Raw genomic sequence first — 24,638 nt, 5'->3', positions numbered from 1 at the left:
AATTCCCGATTTTCGAGGGACGTTACTCACCCCAATCCTGCCGAGCAGCAGGGCGTCCATTTCGCCACCGTTTTGGGCCACCGGAACTGTGGTTATCACCGATATGGTCGGCTCCTGCTGTCCACTCAAATCGACCGACATGCCGCTGTTTTTATTCAACCACTATATATTTCCCGATCGGCGTACTTGGGCCAAAGTATTATTGGCTGTTATTATGTTACGACTAGTGTTATTATTGTTATTATTCACTTGGTGCTCAGTCGTCGTTTTGGCAAACCGTAGAACAGAAGCTGCTGCAGAAATCCACGAACGAATGAACCTTTTAATTGATTTACTAATTGCTAGTGACAGCTCAGCGGAGAAAAAGTGAATCAAAGCCCTAGTGGAATATTCAACTATTAATTGGCATTGGCGCGCGTGCTGCACAAAAGTTGCCAATAACAATTAGAGAAAAACTGAAACGAGCGCAAAGAATATGATTTTATGGTCAACGTTTGTGGCAACAATGGGAGAAAATTCAAACAGAACAAGTTGATGGACAAAGTTACTACAGAAAATGATATCATTCTTATTGACCTACGCTGGCATGCACTTACTGCCCAAAGTTTTATCCATAACATTATTTTTCCTTTATTAAGTGCTTGAAATTGCGATATTTTTACGATAGTTTTTCAAAAAATATTCGATGACATTATTGTATTATAAGACTGTAAACTCAAACTTTTTTTTTAGATTTTTCTTTTTTTTTTCCAATTTATAACCACAAAGAAATTATATTTATTTTTTTTTTACAGCAGTCTAGCCCCCTTACACCCCAGAATACTTAAGCAAAACGCTTTAAGATTTCCTTTGATCTGCAATCGCTCAAAGGTATACATCTCAAATTAACTGCTGCAAATCGCATTAAAATTGCGTGTGTGTATATGTATATTGCGCCGCCAATCGAATATTCGGGTAAATTACTCAGCTTAGAGTGGTTTCCATCGTCAACTTTGCAGAGTAACACAAAATGCTGACAAATACCAATTCCAATAAGCCGCAATCCTAATTAAACATGACGAGAGATCCTCGAGGGAGGGGAAAACAGCCAAGAGCAGCGACCCGTCACGTCTGTCAATAAAACCGGGGAAGACATGTGACATCTGACAGGGCCTATAAATGTACAACTGGGTTCAAGATAGTAGAATAATATTCTACGGTAATAAATATTCCTATGAAAAGGTACAACTGAAAAGTAAAAAAACCCACCCCTTGTAACTTTTTTTAAAAACGAAACTTATCCGAAAGTATAAAGATATTTTAAATCCTTTAAAAATAAGGTCCTTTAAATTTGTTTTTTGAACAGTATCAATATACTTTTGTATTGTTTTCTTAGCATCGACATATAAGTTTAAACAACTGCTTTTATACGCACTATAATTTTGAGAACAATTGTGAGCACATATATAATACAATCATATATAGTAGTCACATAGCCCAAGGCGGCTGCTGCTGACACGTTGAAAATTCCATTTTCAAAGCTGAAACGTCTGTTTGTCCCCAATGATTATGCCCGCCTTTTCCACCTGCACCACGCGTCGTATGCGCAATTTGTAAACGCTGAAAATTTGTATTAACGGCATTACACACGCTTTACGAGCAGCCAGGAAAATGGAATAAAAGCCAGAACGAGCCAACAGCGAGCAGGTAACCCACACGGCAACAAAATTCAAGTACTTTTCACTAAAAATAATCTGAAGAAGAACACAGAGCACAAAATAAGTGGAAAGCTATAAAAAAAAATTTGTTGAAACTTCTTTAAAATTTATTAAATTAAAATAAAATTTTAAGACTGATAGAAACAAGTTTAAAATTCGTATTTCGTCACACCATAACTTCTAAGATAAATCGTTTTAAAAATATTTTTATATAATAACCCCTTTTTGTTAAGAAACTATTTGTAAACAATGAGTTTTTTAGTTATATAAATTTATTTATAATAAAATTAAGAAACCTAAGTCAGGCAAATAATTTTTATAATATACAAATTAGGAGTCTTTGTGCTTTTTTAACTTTATTGTTTGTTGTCCTTATTTTTCAGCAGTACACCTAAGGTGACAACTAAACGACTGTGAAATTGTATTTGTTTTTTACATTCACTTGGTGCCGGAAAAAATGTGTCACCTCAACTTGTACAGGCCATCAAAAGCAGCATCAGCAGCAAGAAAAGGGAGAAAATAAAACGAACCGAACTGTTCGAGGAAATTTGTTTTGCCGCAAAACTTTATCGATGGTTTTCTCAATGGAAAAAAATGATTGAGTGCATACAAAAAATGAAAGCCGGAAAGGTGTACAATAAACTTTCACCATGACATTCGCGGCTGGCAGTTATGAAGTGTTCACCGGCGGTCCATTGAAAAGCAGTTCGAGTTGACAATTGAATGATGGCGGTCAAGTGGCGGAGCGAAAGCGTTAAAACCGTCACGGGCCACGCCCACAAGCATGAAAGTCCACCGCCCAAGCGCTTGCTAATTTGGCTTTAATTTGCATTTTAATACGCAATATTCATAATGGGTCCAAGTCAAACAACGATGCGCATGCGTAATATGCGACAAAAGGAAAAAAGGGGGACGCACTCGTATCATCAGCATTAATATGCAAATCAAAAAGTGGGCCCAGCCACGCACTGCATACGTAATTATGCAACCGGAACGCGGAAAAACGGAAACAAGGATTCAGATTCAGATACGTATTCGGATTCAGACGAGGATTCAGCCAAGTTAAAACCAGATGCAGTCAACGGATTTCGCACATAAAAACAGTGGGACGCAATTTTGGGATTCTGTGTTAAAATACAAATTGTAATTTTTTGTGTTTACTCCTTTTAAAAGATTTTAAGTTCTCTTTATGGTCTAAGTTTGTTCTTTAAATATTTCCTTAACAGAAGTATCACAAATTATGAGCACCAGTTTTTTTTTATAAAATTTTATCATAAATATAATATTAACAAAAATTATTTAATTTAACTAATACAAAATTAATTGAATTTAACATAGAATTTCTTTGACCAAAGGTTTTAATTTCCCCTGATACCTCGAGAGGATGCCTTTCCACAGCCACGCCCAACTCGACAGCCCCTGCCACGCCCACCACCTGGCAAGCCCTCTTGCCAATGTCCTCATGCATGGCGAGCTGTTTTGCCACGGGACTGCGGACAGGGTAGCTCAGGATGGGCAGGGATATGCGGCAGATTGGCAAGATATGGTAATTAAATCAGAGCAGGTGTTTTCTCTGAATATTATTTGATTTCACTCAGAGGCCAATGGGAAATTGTATTAGTATTAATTGATTTAATTGACAGAGTTGGGGTGTACCTAGATAGGTACAATTTTATGGTACCTTAAACCTTACCAAGGTAATAACACCTAAGACTAGCTTTTAGCTGACCTAGGTACAGATTTGTATTTATCATAAGAAGCTTATTCTTATGATGTTAGGTATTTTTGTACTAAGCGATTTTGGCTAAATCAAGGTTAAAACTGTTATATAGATAGAAATAACAAAATTAAAACCATTGATTGCTAGCAACATTTTCCAGGGTATTGCCACGGTGCCAGCCATACAAACTTTAACCGCTTGAGAAGGAGCGTGGTGGCTCGACAACCAAATGGTTTTGCCCAGTCCCGGAGAAAGTGGAGTGGGAAATTGTGCATGAGCGCCTCAGTGCTCCGCAAGTGCAGGACCAGGAGCCCCTCTAAATGCCGTCCATGTGCAATTGAGAGAACGCTTTCAACTGTCAAGTTTCCCCTGGCAAATGCAAATAATTGACAGGGACTACCGCCAGTGCCCATTCCCGAGATCTTGATTCGTATTCCGGTTCCAATTCGCATTTGCATTCGCATTCGGATTCGGTGGCTTTGTCGTCTATATACATATTTGCTTATTTTCTTGCCTCCTTCAAGCGCCATTAGCAGTGGCAAGCAGCTCCTGGCCAGTTCTTAATTTCGCTATATTTTTTTTTGCCTGCCCTACGGCTTTGTCTTCTTGAAAAAATAAAATAAAGAAATAAAGAAATGGCCGCAACATAATTTCCGCTTTGGCTGCTTTTACCAACTTATTTTCTCTTTTCTTTTTCTTCATTCTGTTTTTTTTTTTTTTTGCTTAATTTTCCTACGCTTTTCTTCTAATTTTCATTTGAACTTTTTAGCGGGGGCCAGGAGAAAAATGTTTGGCACGCTTCGTTAGTCGCCCTCCAGACCGCTTTTCCTCCATTCGGAGGGCGCGAAATTTCCACTTTGTTGGTCTTAATTAAATTGCATCGAGAAGCTGTGGGGATTCGGGGCCTTAGAAGGAAGCACTTAAAGTGCCAAACTCGGCGACACTGCGTCTGATTTTCAATTGCTGCGGCTTCGCTACGCCAATCGCTCATAATTACAAGTGTTCGCTAACGGCCACGCCCTCCTTCTCCCTCGGAAATGGGGCTCACATCGATTGAAGTTAAGCTGGGACAATGCTGGGCGAAAAGTGGAGGAGTCACATGTCCCAGTAGCGCAGTGAACCGAGTCAGGAATACAACACTTAATGGGAATTCCTGGCAGATGTACGGGCTGCCAGGGCAAACAGTGGGCCAAAAAAGTTTGCCATAAAAAAAAATAAAATAGTGGAAAAGAAGTCATTAATGTATTTTTACACAATATCCTAATAACCTATACAATTAATTGATGGTTATTGAAGGTATATACACATTTTTCTAAGACTATTAAACAATTCTTTATACAAAAAAAAAAGTTAATTAACCTTTAACAACATACATTTTATTTTAAAGGTATTTAAGGTTTTTCCAAGGGATAAACCGTTTTTTAAAACCCAAACAACATTTCTGTAAAAACAGAAAATTATCTTTCATTAACAAACAATTTATTTTGAAGTTATTAAGAGACTAAAGAGACATAAATAAAAATACAAAATAAATACCTAAAGGGCTTCTTCTCATATATTTATTATCATATTTATTTTTGATCTTAAATCAATAAAAACTTCTGTAACAGCCTGTGTGTAACATATTTGCAAGCGGATTGCCAACGTGCTATTAAATATTCCTCGGCAGTGTTTTTTTTTTGGTTTGTGGCGTATGTTTTATACCACATGCAAATTGAGTTTCGCCCTGGTTGGATCGTTTGGCTTGTTTAGCCACAGATTTGCAGCTCGAATGTCACGAATGTCGCAATTGGCCGTTTAATTGAGCGAAAGGTCGACTGAAAAAGGGGGGATTCTGGCAGTGAAAGTTAATTAAAATGCTTCATTAAGTTATTCAGACATTTATTTGCACTCGAATGACGCCATATGAGAAATGCATATTTAATGTGACACCACAGAGTGTGTGTGCGTGCGTGTGCGTGTGTGTGTGTGGTTGTGTCTGCTTTGGCTCAACTGCAGTCTGCAGCATTAATTGCTGTTGATGACCTTCGGGATACGACCTACAAGCGACCTTCGTCTGCCTTCCTTAGCAGCTTCTCCTTCTGGAAACCTATCCCTCGTCGTCCTTGCCCTTCGACTGCCCCGCCCTGCCCACTCCGGCGCCCACTCCACGTCCTTGGCTCAATTCCCTGGCCACCTGCAGCAGCTGCGGGCCATTTGGGATTTCTACGAGAGCTGCTGCAGCGCCAAACAACTACAAAAAGCAACAAAAAAAAAAAAAGACAAGCAAGTGAGAACCATAAAAAAAGGCTTCAGTTGCCGTTTCGGTTTGTGCAAGGATGGCAGGGCAAGGATTGGCCAGGATTCCCAAGGACAACCCGTCGGCATTGACGGATTGTTTCAACAATTTGAGCAAATTTGCCCAGTCAAACAGAAAGCGAAAGTTCTTGGTATTTTTTGATCAAATTTAGACAACACCCAAATGTCTTGCAATGCCAGTGTAGCCAGACACTGACAGAAAAAGGTCCAACGAACATATTTTGCAATCTGAATTGTTCGAAATTAATTGATCTATGAAAAAACATAGATTTTGGGAAAAAAAAAGCCAAATTATTTATAAAGTCATAGACATTAAAAATAAACATCACATAACATAACATAATAACATTTTGTTAAAGTTAATGGTTCTTTAGAAAATTAAACCAAAATCAACATTTCTAGTTTTTATTAAATCAGAATTATAATTTAATGCAGTTGCTTAAGAAAAATGTGTATTTGTAGGCTTAGTTATTTTTTCTACCCTTGATTTTAAACAAAAGTCAATCAATTTGATTAAAGTATACACAAATTACAATTACTATATTTGATATATATATATTATTTATATTTAAAAGTTATAGCCGTGTAAGCCCTAGAAGTAAGCAGCAGTGGCGATAGAAGTGGGACTCGCTGATTGCTTTCCATGGCCAACTCAAGTTAAGAGGACAGCATAGCCGCAGGATATTTTTGTGGGCTTGTTATTTTGAGGTGGCCAAAAAGGAAAACAAGTAAACGACGAAGGAATCAAGAGATTGTGTAGATTTCAGGCTATTTGAATGAACTTGGTCAGCAGATTTCAGCTAACAAAGGCAATAATATAATTTGGACATTTTTGAAGAAAACCTATTCAAATGGATTTAAATGAGTTCCTGGTATTGGCTATTAATATATTTTTGAGTTAGCTCTCTTTATCTAATGATTTAATGTATTTTTCTTTTTCTATGCAAAGTTCAGGACAAATTTGTTCCTTTCTCGCACCACAAACATTGGCTTTCTTGATGAACTTTTCAGCCTTCTTAACAAACATTACTGACTTTGAAGACAACGCACAAAATTTCTGAATCCGAATTGTTGACCCATTTATGCCGCTGGCAACGGCATCGACTGCGACACCCTTGTTAATATTATCGAGAGAAAAAAATGGGGTTTTCCTAAAAATGAATACTTGATATACAAAATCGAATCATAGTTTTGAACACCGTTTTGTATAATTTGAAATTCCTACTAATTTATATATTTAATGCCCCCTTATTATTTTGGGACTGTCTTTTATTATTATGTTTAATCGCAGTGCACCATCACTGTCGTCGTCATCTTTATGTAGTCATCGCTCGATGTCGATGTCGAGCAAATCACTTAAGCGCACTTAATTATTTGCACAAGTTTCGTTCGGCTGCTGATGCCTCCATGTCCTTTTGGCCCCGCCCCCCACTTCCCCCTTTTTTGGCCCCCCTTTTGTCCTCCCTTTGGACCCCCTTCTACACCCTCACATCCTTCTGGGCACGTTCCACTTGCGTTACATTTCAATCGACTCGAATCGCATCGCAACGCTTCGAATCCAACGAAGGGCGCACAACGGCGCGTATGAGTGATATGACACGTAATCAATAAATAACGGCAAACGCCCCCTGCACCAAAGGGGGCGGGGCACATCGATAGCTCGTGGAACTAGTTCCGTTGGGAAACTCGACTTAATTGAATGACGGGGGAAAAAAAATGAGAGAACTCTGCAAGAAAATTAATAAGTTATGATCCAATCAGGAAGCGTTCAAGTTCTTGGCTTGGGAATAAAAATAATTGCAGTTAAGCCAGTTGTTCGTAGGAAGTTAAATATATTCTCATGATATAGAGGCAAAAAAAAATTGTATATGAAAATGTTTTTTAGGAGACTTATTTATAAAGTTTTGTAATATTAATGCCAAAATTTAAGGGCCTCGTATTTTTACTCAACTAGTTTGCAAAATCAATACAAAAAAAGATAAGCTAACAAAAAAAAAACAAAAATGTCAGTTGAATATGCTAAATATGTATTTTTTTTATTAACAAAAAAAAATGTATTTTAATTTTATTTATATTTTTATTTTATGAAAAGATTCCATTTTAAGGGCAAAGCCTTAAGATTACAAAAATGATATCTCCAGAGATAGTAATTCAAGAACTTTTTGTTTAAAACAAACTAAATAAAAATAAAAACGGACAATATAAGAACACCAATAAAATTATTCGATATTCTTTCTTAATTCTTTAAGGACCAATTAATAATACACCTCATAAATACTCATGTAAGTTTTGTCATAAAAATGTACTGTTTAATCTTGACTAAGACACAACTTATTCAGGGGCAATCTGCTGAACTTATCAACTAGTTTGCGAAGAAACCACGCCCGAATTTGTAATCAAGTTTGTACACTTAATGTGCAATCGCCAAGCAGGCTGCACGTCTGCCATAAATAAAACCAGATCGTCAAACCAATGAGCCGTGGCCAACACTCCCCGGTTCAACTCGCTCCACTATTCCCATGCATAATTACTTTTTCAAGCATGTCTCGAGGGCTGTTTACTTTGCTAAATGCCTTGAAATTTTGAACAAGATTTCTGGCTTGATTTGTTTTCTCTTGCTCTGGGCCACGGCTTTGATTTTGTTTTTTGCCAGAAATGGGGCCGCGGGGCGTATGATTAATATGCGTGAATTAACTCAAATCGAATCGAATCAATCAAGACAGCGGAGCAAAGGAACAGCAAGGCAAAAAGAGGCCAAGCAAATACGAATAAAAACACTTAATCTGCATGGCCTAATGACGAAATATTTCCTGCGAAAAGCGAATAAAGCATATACCACCACACAGCACATACAATGTACAATGTAGAATAAGAGTTGGGCTCTAAAGTGCCGACTTCCGGTCAGGGCTAGTGGCGGAAATAAAAGGGTGGCGAAATGGGGACCCCTCAGTGCGACTGGGGCAACAATGTGACACATACTAAATTTTTATTACGCTCCCTCACACACTCAGTATTTGAACTCAACGCACTCTCAGACACTAATGCAACGACATTTTTATTACGGCCCAAAAACGACAGCAGTCCGGAGGCCAGGAGTCCGTAGTCCGTAGTCCGTAGTCCTTAGTCCGTAGTCCGTAGTCTGTAGTCCGAAGGCCTTTTACGGTCGGGCATTCCGGACATCCCTCCCGGCGATGGTGTCAATTTTTATCATGTGCTCTGGCCGTGAACCTAGAGAAAGAAAACCCTATCCCCCAATCCCCTATACTCGTATCGTGTCCCTCCCCATCCAGGTCGCCCTGTCCTGCGGCCCTAAATTCGGATTTGGCCTTGTTTTTGTGTATTGCCCTTTCTCGTAAAAGGTCACTGTGGATTTCTGGCCACACTTGGCTAATTTCCCAAAAAAAGGCACAAATCTACTATCTAAATTCTAAGTAAATCAGAAAAAAAATGTATTTAGAACGGTTGAAGTTGAAGTCTTTAATAAAGTTATAGCTTAAAACAAAATTAAAATTATTGGTTCGATGGTTAATTAAAAAGCGCTACTTAAGAGTCATAATCTAATTTAATTAATAGTAATCTCATAATACCCATTCAAATCTGAAACAATATTGAAGAAAATATCTAAAACCGATTGCCTAATCATTCAGATTTCGTATGTGAAAAAAAAAAACCTTTAAAATATGTTTAATATTAGACATTATGAAATCATGTTTAATTTGGTATATGATTAAGTTATAATAAAAGAAAATGAAGCATATGAAAATAAATTATCACAAACGTTAACATTTGGAGATAACACATTCTATGAAAATGTAAAACCTTTTTGTATTCCCACCAAAATAACGCATATACTCCCTCCGTAGCTAAGAGCATTTAATCTTCTTACTAATTTTGCTTTTCATCAATTTTTTTCATTGTATTTTCTTTACGGATATTTTCGCAGCAGCTTTTTTCCCCGTCTTGTTGTGTTTTTCAGCTTAGTCGGCGTTTATTTGATTTATGGCCAGGGCCGCTTAGATTTTTCGGGGGGTCAAAGCCGCCGTAATGATGTCCTGTCCGTCTGTCCAGCTGTCCAGCTGTCCTGCCATCCTTCTGTCCGGCTGACCAATGCCTTGATGTGATGTCGCCTGGCCCCCGAGGGTTTCAGTTTCGGTTTTGGTTTTGGTTTTGGTTTCGGTTTGGTTTTGGGTCTTGGCTTTGGCTTCGGTTTCCTTTTTAATGGACGAATCCAGAGTCCTGAATTGTAAGTCTTGGGCCACCGGTCCTGGGGCTGGGGTCCTAATTAAAATCGACACTAAGGCCGGCCGTTTAAGCCAGGGCCAATTTGCTGACAATGAAAAATGAGGCGGCGGCCCAGAAAGATTTCTACCGAATGGCTAAGCGTGCACTTCCGAAAAATAATAGCCCAACAATTACATAAGCTCAAGGCAAAAAAAAGACAAGCCCAAAAAAGGGTTGATTTTTGAGAAAAATTAAAATTGTTCATCTAAAAACCGTGATTTTTTGACAAAAGAATTAGATTTCTACCCATTACAATGCTTAAATATTAAATGTCATACCTCTATAAACTCGTATTAAAATTTTAAAACAATTGGCATTCAAGCCTGAAGGTTTTTTATTTTTGCCAATTTTCGCAAAAAATTAGTGATGTAACCCCTTATGAAAATTTCCAAATTGGAAAAAATTGTATTTGTTTAAAATCAACCAGAAAGTAAGGAGGGTCGTTAGCTTAAGTCGCCAGCTGTGCAAAACAGTAAGTCTTTCAGTTGACTAAATTGGTTTTTACCCGAAAATCTTGATTTTCGGACAACAAAATCAGGGATTTTGCCATAACGATGCCATTAAAAGTCCAAAATTGAAATGCCATACCTCTCTGAACTCGTAAAAAAATCCCAATAAACTGGCAAAAAACCCTGAAGAATTTTTTTTGCACATTTTTGCAAAAAAATTGTGAAAAATGTAAAAATTAAAAAAAAATTGTAATTTTTTAAATCGTTATCAGCTTTGCCAAAACAGTTAGACTTTTAGCTGTGGTTCACTATTTAATCAAATTTTTCCCGAAGCCCGTTAAATTTTAACAATATTTTTAACAATGTTTAAATAAACTAAATATTAAAAAAAATTTTTTTTTAAGTTTATATTTAATTTTTTCAAGTGTGTACCTTGGCGACTTCAAGAACTGATTGAAATTCTCTGCAAGCAAATAATGTTAATAATTGTAGCCGCAAAAATGTAACAGCAGGAGTCTATGAATTTCAAATTTCATGTTTGTCTCAGGTCGCAGAGTATTTTTCGGGCCGCCTGACGATTTTGGTTTCTTTTTTGTTTTCGGCCCCCAACAATTTGAATTTGAATATTTTAATATTCATGAAAATTGCTGGCATTTCATGGAAGATGGGGGTTTTGGCGAGAAAAGTTTCTTCTAATTTGCGGCTTTTGCTAATGAAAATTAAATGGAATTGCTTAAAGAGTCTGAATTAATGTTTGACTTTATCTAAACGAAGCATGGCACACATAATTAAGCAATTTCGTGTGCAGTAGCAAAAGGAGGTCCTGGGTAAAATGCATAAATCAGTTTGGTGGCTGACAGGCTGTCTGAATGCTGGATTCACCACTTATCCATTCTTGATTTGCCTAGGTGCTCGGGGCCGCAAATCCTTTACATCTGCTCCACCTGGGCTGCCACTCTCCTTTTGTATATATAGAATACTCGTATTTCCTGGCCAAAATCCTCACACATCCTTTTTGGTTTTGCAGTCCCTTTTGGCCAATGCCCGCATAATTGTTTGTTATTTATGATATGTTGTATATGTTTTATAGATGCCAGCTTTGTCTTTGATGTCTGACAAGGGCTTGTTTAAATTCAGCATCCGGAATCATGAATTCCGCCACCCGCTCCTCTTACTGCCATCCATTTGTAGCAGTTCATTCGAAACGAATTAATAACAGGACTCACAGACATAAAGGACATGGAAGCCGGAGGATGTCTGGCGATGAAGGCTGCCATCGATGGAAATTTGTTGTGGGAAAATCAAATGAAAAGCGGGGTGGCATAAAGTTTGCAGAAACTTTTTGTGTAACCATTTACTTATTTCCAAGGCAACTCTTCTTATCTAGTTCAAAATCCGTTTATGTCTTAAGAAACTAATTTAATAAATACAAATTTATACTTTATTGCTATCGCTTGAGAAGAATAGGCTTTGCTTTTAATAAAGTAAAAACTTAAAAATCGTTTAATAATTAAAACACAAACAAAATCTGCTTATTATTTTCAAACATATTGTATACAGAATTGCAAATGAAACCATAAATATTTATTTATTTATCGATAAATTCGCTCTTCCTGCTCCTCATTACAGCTATTTTATTTACATTTTCCCGGCAATTGTCGCTCATTCCTCTGCGTGTGCAATGTTAATCATACGCACTGTTGGACGACTGCAATTAAAAGGGCAGCGAACGAGGAAGCCAGTGAAGGCGGAGAAACCTCGATTGGTCATTTGCTGTGAGCTAATTTGATTATCGGATCATTACGATGAAGAGGCGAATGTGAAAAGTGTGGGTGCAGAACGGAAAATCAATGCAAGATATTAACAATTACACGCAATTGCGGTCACAAGGGAATGGAAATGAACGGAGAGGTGGAACAAGAGAAGGAATAAAGGCATGACTATCTGACTGACTGACTGGCCGAATAACAGACCGTCTGAATGACTTTCACACACAAAAGACGTTGGGCATAACGATTCAATGTTGGTCTGTACAACAATATTGGTGTACACACTGCGAAATATTGAGATGATTTCGAGCTGCTAAAAACCCTAACAAAAATATGTAATCATTAAAAAAAACAAAAATAGCGATTATTTATTCTGTTTGAAATGAAGTAAATTATCTTCAAATAGTCGGATGATAACAAATTTTTTGCTAAAAAACAAAATATCAATCTTCAATTAAAATATAGGAAATTGTGAGTAAAAATTAAATGAAAAATTCTTTTCAGCGGTTCTTTGAAAGTTTGATTTTTAAAAAAGCAAACAATTGAAAAAGTAGCCCATATTTACGTTGTATGTAACAATTAAAAGCAATATCCTGCATTAAACAACATTTAAGAAAAATAATTAGTTTTTTTTAATTATATAAAACTGGATTGCCACATTAAAAAGACTTAAGAAACGTTTCAGAAAAGGGTGTACAATTAAAATAAAATTATTTATGTTTGTTTCATAGATAAATTAAACATCAAAATATATTTTAATTAAGAAAATTAATTAAATTCAACATCAATAACATAAATTATTTATCACAAGATGCACCTTTCATCCAAATAAAATCGTAATTTTCCCACTGTGCACTCTCCGAAGTGTGGGTATGTGGTTTTTTTCTGACTACGATTTATTTCGAGTGCGTTCAACACTCGACTGCAGACGCTGGCGAAGTGAAAGCCACAAGGACGAGACGCGAGACGAGCCCGCTTTCTCCTCCACTTTCTCCTGCTCCTGCCCCCGCTCTTGGTTCTTTGGTGCCTTTGGTTCCTTTGGCTTATGCTGCTTCTTGCCTGTTATCGATAGTCATTGTGCGGCATATCCCCGCTCTCGAGACCCAAAGTTCTTTATTGATGGCGAATATTACGCCAACTAAGCAAATTAAATTGTTTACATTGACAAAGGCCAAAAGGAGAGGACCAGAACAAATGATGGCGTGGGCGATTGCGGTGGAAAAGTGGAAAAGTGGGCGGCAATCGGGGCGTGGCACGTGACGCACAGCTTGCCAAACAGAACAACAAGAAGGGCACAATGGAGCAGCCAGGCAAGCCAAGGTAGCCAGACAACAATGGCCGGCATTCAGTAGTTGTCCTAGCCCCCATTTTCCTACTTTCCCACTTTTCCATTTTCCCGCCGCACTTTTGTGCAGTTTTTCCCCTCACTCCTCATCCATCGAAGACAAAATAGATGCACACTTTTCACACACATCCAGGGGTTGAGGGCGATGGGCGATGGGCGAAGGGCGAAGGACGAAGGACGAAGAACGAACAACGAACTACGAACGACAGCTCCTGGCCGAAGGAATTCTCATGGTGGCCACTCAGCAGCTCGGCATTGTGCACAGTGGCCGCTGGCTATGTGGGAATTCAGTTGGCGAGCAGAAAGTTGGTGCATATGCATATCATTTCCAAATCACATATTACACACTTAAGCGGATTGGTTAAGTACATTAGCTCCGAAAGTTGTGTTATATGTGAGAAGAATTTAAATTTTATAGAAGGCTTGTCTACACTGAACAATTTTTGTGACAATTTCACTAGTTTTAAATACTTTGAAAAATGTCTTAAAAAATAACATGCTTAAATATACAGCTATGTTTTAACAAGTAGGAGTGTTTGCATATTAGTAAAATAGTACAATTAAGTAAAACACTTATTTTTCAAATTTTTTAATTTAATTTGTATTTTTTATTAAAATGGACTTTTATAATGTAGACAGTTTCCACAATAATCGGTAATTCAAATTGCTAATTACATTTTCCCGTGTGACAGATTTCACTGTACCAGCCAGCCTGAAAGCGAGCTGCAAATGTTTTATGGCCTGCCAAAAACACAAGGAGCAAAAGAGGAAAGCATTCTGAGATCCAATGGATAGGCTTCGTTTTAATCGAGTTGATTATAAGTAGAGTGACAAGTTTCAACAGTATTAAAAACTATGTCCCAGCAGGGTTCTGCCTGCGTGTGTTTGTGTGTGTGTGGGAAAATGTTTATACAGGATACAGGATCCTTGCTCGTACACGCACACACACAACCACACAATCTTACTTGCCTAACGCGATTTGCGGTTGGCAGCTTTTTGGGACACAAAAACCCACAACATTTCCCATTTCCCGTTTCCCAACAACTTTGATGGCCTCCGAATGCAAACAAATCAACACAAAATTCAATAAGTATACTAGTCCTGATGTTCCATGGTCCAAAAGGGGCAGGGAAAGGTGAGGGGGGCTTGAAGTTTGGGTCTCAGACTGGCCGAAATGCTCGTTGGCTTTCAATAATAAACTCGGGCCTAAACGGCTTCATTTTCTTTCCTTTAGCCCATAAAAGGACCAACGTAATATGATAATCAAGCTGAGTGCCAACCACGAACAAGTTGAGTGACCCCCGCTGCCCAGGGGCGTGCGAAAAAAAAAATGGGGCAGAGAAAACCAGTAGGGGGCTGAATCGAACCCCTGGCAACCTTCACAATGAGCTTTCGGCCATTTAAAACAATTTTATTTGATTTGGCAAAGCAGAAAAGCGAAGGCACTAAAATAAAAGTGCTGCCAAAAATGACTCCATTAAATAGCTATTAACTTTAAGTCGACTTCGGCGCACCCTTTAACGAATACACTGGCAAAAACAAAAGAAACTTCTTAAACAGTTTTTTAGACAACAATTTATTTTTAAAAAATTCGATGTCGTTCAAAAAAATTGACAATTTCATCTTAATAGAAGATTACTCTACGTTATTGTCCAAGAAATTCATATTCATATATATAATATCTGTAATGACCACAGCTCATGTCTGCTACTTATTTATGATTTATTTGTAGAACTACAAATTCAATTTTGTGTTGTTAATAAAATAATAATTTTTTGAGAAGCCTATTAACAATATTAAAAATATTTAAATTCATGGTTTATCTACTTATTTTAAATTAAGAAAATTGTTTGCATTTTTGTATTATTTTTTTGTAGAAACTTGCAGTTGTAACAAAGTAGAAAACCCAACTGTGTTATTAGAGTGCCTGTCATAAATACTATTTTTGCAGCAATCCCTTAAAAAAGTCCTAAAAAAAAAAAGTGCAACATTGTGTTTGTTTCATATTTGCTATGTTTAGATATTCAAGAATAAACGTTTATTTTTAGGATTCCATGATCCCTTTAATAAGATGCAAAACTTTATTTGGCACTTTAAGGGATTCAGAACTTCAAGCACTGATTAACATGAGTGTAAAGGAGAATGGCTTAAAATCCAACAGTACCTGCTGTCATTGAAGCAATCGTAATTTCTATATTCGTTTTGGTGTTACTTTCGAAACCAATCTTTATAAAGTTAAAGGTCAAATTTTGCCTGCTGTGGTCCGTACGAAATGAGTGGCAGTATCTAGACTTAAATTAAGAAACACACAAGCCCTAATACTAGACATCTTTGATGATGATCATTCAGCTCCAGGCACTGAGCAAGACAATCACCCCCAAACAATCGGTGGATGAACTGTCGGCGACTCCACTCCAAACTTTTTTTTGCCAGCTGCATTCAACAAGCTGCAAGTGCGACCTCATGTCTTTCAGGCCAATGTCATCCGTCGGTTTTTTTTTTTTGTTGGGGTGAAGGACTGGCCACGGTTCGCTTGATTTCGTTTTCGGCTTTGCCTGCCGCTAAATGGCACATTCTCAAGGTCGGCAATGCGACGGGAGCCCCCCACAAAGTATGCTAAATAAATTAAATCGCCTGCAGGACAATGTACCCAATCAATCTTCACAGATAAATCAGCGTGTTCAAGAAAGTCATTTCTTATTGTCGTTAAGCCAAAGAATGTTATTCAAAATCTATTTTTATCGCATTAAAATTAAGCTTGTATTTTTGATTTGGAATAAAAATTTTTAAAGCTGACTGCATGTTAATTAAAATTTGCAATTTATCAAAATATATTTAAATTCTCAAATCGCAACAAAATTGTTTCCGAACTAAACACTTTCTGTTACTTATCTATATAAAAAATGTATATTATTTGATCAATAATGTTTACCCCTTTTTTTTCCAAAAGTCGACATCGTTAGTAAAATAACATAACAACTGCAATTTTGTGAGGCTAACGTTTAATGCATAACGTCTTAAATTTTTTTCGTATGAATGTGTTCCCCCACTTTTATTTTTCTCTAATAGAACGTTGTATTTATCGAATCAACTTTCAAAAACTTTGCCACTTGAATTTGAAGTCAGCTGGAAAACTTTGCAGCCTTGAAGAAACACTCGAAACAGTTGTTCACTTTTACTCCTGTTGCTGTTCACCCCGAACGTAAAGTTTTCCCCAACGCAATGGCCTCGAGTGTGCCGACTTGTGATTAATAATCTCGATTGCCCGGCTGTAAAACGGGGTGCACAATGCTCAACAGCGCGACAGCTGCTATAGGGGAAAATATTGTATATTAATTTCGAAACGCACACAAGGACCTGCTCTCGCATTTCATTGTCCTTCGGTGGCAACTGACAATTAGGATGAAATTACTGGAATATGTGCGTGGCTGTGATGGCTAAATTAATAATCACATTTCGAAGCGAAACGATGGATGGTAAAACAGATTACTCTCACAATGTTTGGCTGCAAACAATGGTAGCGTGTAAGTAATACCCTTGTTGTTGAACCTTTTTTGTTTTTGCCAGCTGATAAACGAAATTATTTACGCGCCAAACTCGAAGTGCCGGCTCGTACACACATGCCACATAAAAAGCGAAATATCTGAACTTTGTAGGCGAGTTGCAGAATTTACTTTTTTAATTACTTTCTTGCCACACACACACACACACACAAACACAGCAGTACACTCGAACAAAATAATGGAAAATGAAAGTGGAAATGTGGATTTGCTGCAGCTTTTGAACGGATAAGATGGATAACGGCTAAGAAGCGTTGGGGTCGCCCGTCGCGGACCGAACTTTTCGCATGTCAACACGCGCCAAAATGTTGCAAGCGACTGAGCAAAATAGCGGAAAGCCAAAGGAAAAGCAGCGCCCACGCTCCGATTTCCCCCACTCGCGCCCCTCGGAAAATGGTTCATTGAGAAAAGGCAGTCAGCTGGCGGGGTGTTTTTCCCCGGGGGCGGGGCGTGGGCAAAACAAAAATCAGATGGCCATTTTCGCCGAGAAATCTGCAAGAGCAGCTGATGCTGTGCGCGAGCTTTCAGCTTTTCCCGAAGCTTTCAAGTTAGCGAAAGTGCGCATGCGCCAAGGCTGCAAAAGCTCAGGATGCGCTCTCTGCAAGTAACACTTGTTGCTTGTCCATAATTGAAATTTAATATTATACAAAAAGTACACGAAAATCGTGGGAAATACAACAGCAACCTTTCAAGATTTTCTTTTGAAATAAAAATCTAAGTAATGAAGGATTTAACAAGAAGAAATTGCATATACATTTGTCCTGACACTAACATTCTGTCTGCCAGTCTGCAAGCTTTTGCAGGCTGTGCTTGAAAAAAGCTTTCACACAATTACCCAGTCAACATATGTTTAGAAAGAAAAATACTATATTTTCAAATGAATTACGATATGTTTTAAATTTAAAAATATGTAAATGTTACGACTTTATGTTGGTACTTATATATGGTGTACATAATATATAATATATTATTATATATATTCTGTGTGACTTACCATGTATATTAAAAAACATTCTCATTAAATTTAAGTTAATTTTAATTTTATTCACAAAAGTTTTCGTTTAATAAAATCTTACAATTTAAAAATTTAGTTCTTAAAATTTACCAAAATGTTTTATAAACATTTGAAATTATATGATGTATTGTATAATATAGTAATATTAATATTAATATTAGTTCTTACCTGTATTGTTTTATGTAATAGAGAAGTTTTTAAACTCCTCTATATGATTGGTACTTATAAAATATGTGATGTAATTTATAAAATGTGATTTAACTAATTTATCAAATAATACAAGATTTTCTTGCTGAATCATGTAACAATACGTTAAAGCTTTTCAATGCTTGCTTTTCAAACTAGCCACCACAAAATATTATTTGTATATATATTATGCTTGATATTTTGTTATATTATGACACATTTCGTCGTACTTTAATCAAAATAAATGTGAAAATTTCGACGTAGACGTGTTCACAAAATGTGGTAAATTGAATTAATGGCCATCAACGTATGGACAAACAAATCAAATCATGCGCCGCACACACATGATCTTGGGCTTGGGCCCCGGCATCCACCATCTACCATCTTCCATCCACCAACTACCATAATTAATTAAGTTTCTAACCTTGTCTGGCCATCAAGAAATCACCCAAAGCAACCGGGGCAATTCAATTTGATGCCCCGAAACAGACAGCCCAGCCTCCATCTTGGCTCAAACTTTGAACTGTAATTAATATGCTTGAAATGCGGCTGGGCAGGATATCGGGCAGGATATCGGGCAGGATATCTGGCCATATCGGAGGACATGTGTTAAGTGGACACTCACCTCGATGGTGATGTGGTGGCCACGGGAACGGAAATTGTCATCGGTGCTGCGCAGATTCTTCGAGTCGATTTGCACATTCGTCTGCATCTTGGAAAACGTAACTGAAACGAGACGATGGATGAGAATTTAGGGCATGCCGGTCATAAGTGAAATATCATCAGAAAGGAACCCCCAAAAAAACATAAACTTAACGTGATTGGGTGCGGAGAGGCCGCCAAGCCAACGATGCGTGGCCCCGATAAAGATGCCGAAAAAACAAAGTACCAGGCCAAGAGCATCGGGATAAAAAAGAAAAAAGATGAAATGGCCAACAAATGGCCCTATGAAAATGCCGGTCATAAAATCCAAATGGAACCGCTCAAGAAATTTACTTTATGCGAACAAGTCGCGATGAACTTGAGCACCATATGAACAAGAAATTCAGATAAGCGCAGACATATAGGAGCACGAAATCAATGTATTTAATAGTACTTTAGTGGGATCAAAATACATGCTATTACAAGCGAAGGATGAACACAATTGGTTCTAGTAATGTAGAAAAAACAATTATTTTGGGCAGAAAACATAAATTATTTAATTTTCATTTCTATTTCGCTTTGCAATTATAGACATACATATTTTGAGCAAAACTAACTTATATTTAAAATGCAAAATTCATTTAATTATTTCATCATTTTTATAGAATAAAACAGATTTAATATTGAAATCGAAAAGGCAAAGTTAAAGAAGATGAAAAATTTACAATGCTCCTTATTTAGAGATCAATATTCAGATCACATTGACATTCAACCCAATCAAACAGAGAAAACCACAAATCCTTCCCGTGAAGGGTGTGCTTGCCGAAAAAAGAATTCCATAAAAATTCATGGAGAATATGGCAGATAATTATGTGAGCAATTTTCATCAACTCCAGTTTATAAGGCGAAAGTCTGTTCTACATTTGCCATCTAATGAATGTCCTCGGGAATGCCGCAAGTTGTGGCAAGCGGGTGGGGGGAAAACCCATCAACCTGACGTGGATTTTTCGCTGCTGTCGTTGGCAACGTGTTTTATCCACTTTGGGGCTTATTTTTGTTCCTTTTTCGTTTCATGTTTTTATATGTATTTTTTTTTTTTTTTTTGGCTAAATCGAAAAACCGCATTGCCGATTAACAGCAGCCAACAAGTGCAGACATGGCAAATCCATTCGACCCACACTTCTCCCCATTTCCCAGCTTTTGTGGCAACAAAATTTCAAATTTAATTTGTGCCTCTTTATTTATGCAATAGCAGCTCCACGGCGGTGAAACTTTAACATGGATTCCCGGATTGCCGGTTAGCCGGATTTCTGGGCTCCTCAGTTTTCAGTCCTCAGTCCCCAGCCCCAAGTGACAAGGCAGCATAGGTGCATCCAGTGCTGGCCAACAGCTCGGGGCAACGCACCAAACCATGGCGAACGGATGGCGAAAAGGAGCGGCAGGCTCCTTTGGAATATTCACAAAACTCCGACTCACAATAGGGGAAACTCGAAAATATTCAGAGCAAAATACCTCTGGGTGGCATGCTGCACTTTCTCGTGCCGAGTAGCTGGGAATTTCATTCATTTATTTATTTATTAGTACAACCTAACCAGGAAAAATTGAATTTTCGCAGCATTCAACTTTTATTGCACATAATTAAAGCTTAGTACAGCATGGTTACATTTTTAATCAGAAGCTGCAAAATATTTAATCAAATTTAAATACGCCGTGTAATACAAAAGATTTATTATTTAAAAAAATACGATATATGTCGGTTCTTAAAAATCAATCATGCCACTTGTATGCCAGAAAAATATTATATAAAAAATTAAACAACTCGTTTAAAAGAAATCATCAAAAGATTACAAAGCAACATTGTTTGTAAGGTGAAAAACACCGAACTGTTTATAATAAGTGTGGCTGCACTTTCTCCTCAGGCGAAGGACACACATATTAAGTGTGACCGCACTTAATAAAAGAAACACGATGACAAAATGAACACAGGCACTTGCATATGCATGGAATGCTTTCCATTTGCCAACATTGTTTTCACTATTTTACTGTGTTTTCTTTTGGCCGCATTTCGACGGCCCTTTGGGCCAATCAAGTTGCAATTGTTGCCGTTGTCAAACAACAGAGGGAAATTCGTTGCATTTTTGAGAGGCGGCAGGCGGCCGAGTTCCGAACGCAGTTTTTCCAGGCCTCAGCGAGAATGCGTTTGCATAAGTGATTGCGTATTGGTTTTCCTCACAATCCGTGAGCGAATTCTGTGAGAATCATGGGAGATCATCATTAACGGGCTTCTCCATCACTGCCATTGGCGATTGTTTTCGTTTTTGTGGCGGCTTTGATTTCGGTTTCGGTTTCGGTGTCGTCAGTTTCAGATTCAGTTTGAGTTTCTTTTCACCGCTGTCAAATGGTTTGAGCGACATCCGTAGGCCAAGATGTGACTTCCCCGGCAAGTAGACCATAAATAGTTACCACCCACTGTCTATTATTCGCAGCATTTGCATCGGCATGGGTGTGCGTGTGCGTGTCCGGAATGCGTATGGCTCTATCTGTAGCCGGCATTTTCATCTGGTTAGTGTCCCCATCTCCATTACCATCTTCATTTCTATGCCATTCTATCGCTGGCGAATATCTGTGAGTGGAATTGGGAATTTTGGGCCGGCAATCAGCATTCACTCACGCAATTTACCCATTCGCGCCTAATTCGTGCACTGTCGTTTTCAGCCCTTTAAGTTTTGTGTCATCCTGAAGGGTTAGTGCAAAAACTACGGCCTTTAAAGAGTTTCAACACCACAAACATTATCATTATGTTATTAATTATAACTAAGTTTATGTATTAATTTATATACAGTTAACAAAACTGATTATTAATTTAACTAAAATATATAGGGTTTATATTATCTGGTATTGAAATGTAGTTTATTTCAAGACTTCAGTCATAGCTTTGTTGACTCTTTCTTAAATTAAAAAAAAGCATCAGCTAGGTAACACATATGTAGTAATAGTGACTAAGACGTTTACTCGTTGCCATGTTTAAACCACATTTAAAAGCACATTCGCAAAGCAGACTCCCTGTCTCTGGAGAATGAAATGAACCCATCGTCAAGTATTACTTGACAAATCACAGTGAGTGACTGAGGGTGAACCGTAACGGTGACAGCCTTTTTCGGGGCCACAATCCTCCTCATTTGGACTTCGTTTGTGGCTTGATTTGGTTTCTTGGTATTTTTCCAACATAAATGTTTTCTATCCCTTATTGTGTGCTGTCAACTATATGTAATCATTGTCTAGATAATAAACATTTACAGATATTTCATTCGCACACGCTGAGATGTATACAGTGGCAGAAAGCGATACAGATTGTAGATGGTAGATGGTAGATGGTAAATGGGGGCTCCCTTGGTTTCATAAGCATATGACTGCTGTCAGGCCCACCTGGGGGTTTAAGGGGGCGTGGCCGTCTAGATTGGAGCGAGGAATATAGTCACTAGGAGTTGGCATTGTCATTGTCGCACAAAATGACTTTGTATTTCATTATTTATATTTATTTGTTGCTCGGCTGCTTTTGCTGCCATGCTTTCTTGCTTTTTTGCTTTCTTGCTTTTTTGCTTTTTTGCTTTTTTGCTTTTTTGCTTTCTTGCTTTTTTGCTTTTTTGCTTTTTTGCTTTCTTGCTTTTCTGCTTCTTTTCTGCCTTGGTCCTTACTGTTTGCCTCGTGCAATAAAACAAACGCCAGCGCAACGGAAATCTTAGCATGCTTAAGTGGCCAAGGGGGCGTAAGGCGGAATCAGGGTGCGTGGGCGTGGGGGCGGTGGAGCTAGGACTGCAAGAAACTACCAAGAACTGAGTACCGAGTATAAACTACCAAGCACCAAGTACCAAGTCTGCCAGGCTGCCCAGCGAGCAATAAGATGTCTCTAGATGCGAAGACAATCCGATTCCGTTCTGGCCACAACAACAGCTCAGCGGCACTTACAGAAAAATTCAAAACAATTGAAGTATATATATCTTGTGATAAGAACTCACAATCACCAATAATTCAACTTATGGTTAGATATCATAAAACTCTTTTCAAAGTTCAAAGGTTCTTTATTTGCAATGGTTTATTTTATTATATATAATTCTTATAATTTAATATCTGATAAAAGTAAACAAAAATGCAAAAATGTAATCTTTACAAAAAAAAATCAAAATTATATAATAAAGGTTTTCATTACACCCAAAAAAAACTGTAAGTTTGGTTTTAATAAGTGTGTCTTGAAAATAAGCTACAGACAATATAAAAGCATAAGTATTAATTCAATACTATATAATATAACGGCTGTACTTTTTGGTAAAAAAGTTTTAACAATAGTTTAGTTTCTATGACAATTTTTTTTGGGTGTACTAAACATTAATATATTTTAATTAAAAAGTTAGGCAAATGTATTTTATAGCCCTTTTAATTGTGACCCATAAAAATTTTTCAAATATGTAAGTATACAATTTAAAGCAGGTGTTATATAGTCTTATAATTATTTTTATAAATTTCCTTTCATAAAAAATGTTTTTGAATGGTCATAGTTCTTTAAAAAAAATGTTTTAAAAATCGAAAAAAAAATTTAAAATTATTTATTAGATTTAAGAAAAATATTAAAAAAATATACATGTTCGAATTGAGATCGATTTTTTCCCGTGCAATTCCGCAACATGCCAAGCCACACAACAGAAATGTATGTGTACTTCCATCACGCCCAGACTCATGCGAAAAGCGGGTAAAATGAAATGAAATAAATACGAGTTAAGAGTGGGCCAGAGCCTTACCAAAGAGTAGCAAAAAGAAAAAAATGATGCAGAGAAATATACATTACAGATTGCATTTCCAAACACAACTTGCATTTTTCACACAGGGCCAAAGAGTGGGTGGAAAAATGCTCAGTGTAGTGCATTCAACTCCGGAATTTTCTTGAGAATGATTGCCACCAAATGATTGACAAATGAAGAAAATACAGTGGGGTGGCGTGAAACTATTAAACAATGAGTCAGCAAGAAAGGAGAAAACCAGTGAAACTTTAGGAAAAACCAAGACAGGAAGAAAGCAAAAGAACGAAGGACTCTGTAAAGTGTTAAATAAATAAGTTAATCAGGTTTTATAAATTGAAAACCAGACAAAAAGGGAAAGACGGCAGATAATTGTTATTGATTGAATTGTGGATAAATTGGTAGATGAATGAATATAAAAAAATTAATAGATTTAATGTACAAATAAATATTAAATATTATTTTATTATGTATATTTTAAATACCCTAGGATTTTTTTATAAGCCTTAAGAATCTTTGTATAATCCTCTAGATATAGCTTAGCACTTTTCTGATTGGCACATATCTAACCTAGCTGTATTGCCTTCAATCTCTGCCCCACTTTCAGGTGCTTTATGTTGCGCCATTGATATTTTTCAACCACTTTACAGCCCTGACCATGCCCACAATTCTCCCTCCTTCGTTGGGGAAGTTTTCTTTTCAATTTTCCTGGCCCTGGTGGCGAACGAAGTCGGCAAATACCATCAACAATGTGCGAAACAGAAATTAATTGAAATAGCGGCAGCATCAGAGCCAAGTGACAACCGGCAGAAAGTCCTTCTGTTTTCCCTTTTCCCATTTTCCCACAACCAAAGACACACACATACACACAACACTTTTTCTGAGA

At 37.3% G+C, this 24,638-nt stretch overlaps 1 protein-coding gene across 2 annotated transcripts in view; it reads right to left on the bottom strand.

Annotated features, from left to right (window-relative positions):
• The window catches only part of LOC128265389 (inactive dipeptidyl peptidase 10), a 111,637-nt gene that overhangs the window by 72,225 nt on the left and 14,774 nt on the right, over positions 1–24,638 (bottom strand). Inside the window, exons 1-2 of one of the 2 annotated variants that reach the window (XM_053001369.1) lie at positions 17,109–17,419; positions 31–293 (exon numbers count right to left, since the gene is read on the bottom strand). In XM_053001369.1, coding sequence (XP_052857329.1) covers positions 31–141 — 111 coding nt within the window. In that variant the 5' untranslated portion in view covers positions 142–293; positions 17,109–17,419. Of the gene's footprint in view, positions 1–30; positions 294–17,108; positions 17,420–18,945; positions 19,047–24,638 lie in introns of those variants that run through there. The other variant, XM_053001370.1, reaches the window with a different exon arrangement.

Source organism: Drosophila gunungcola, unplaced genomic scaffold (genome assembly GCF_025200985.1).
Source record: "Drosophila gunungcola strain Sukarami unplaced genomic scaffold, Dgunungcola_SK_2 000117F, whole genome shotgun sequence".
Taxonomy (NCBI): domain Eukaryota; kingdom Metazoa; phylum Arthropoda; class Insecta; order Diptera; family Drosophilidae; genus Drosophila; species Drosophila gunungcola.
This window is presented reverse-complemented; position numbering and strand designations above follow the sequence as displayed.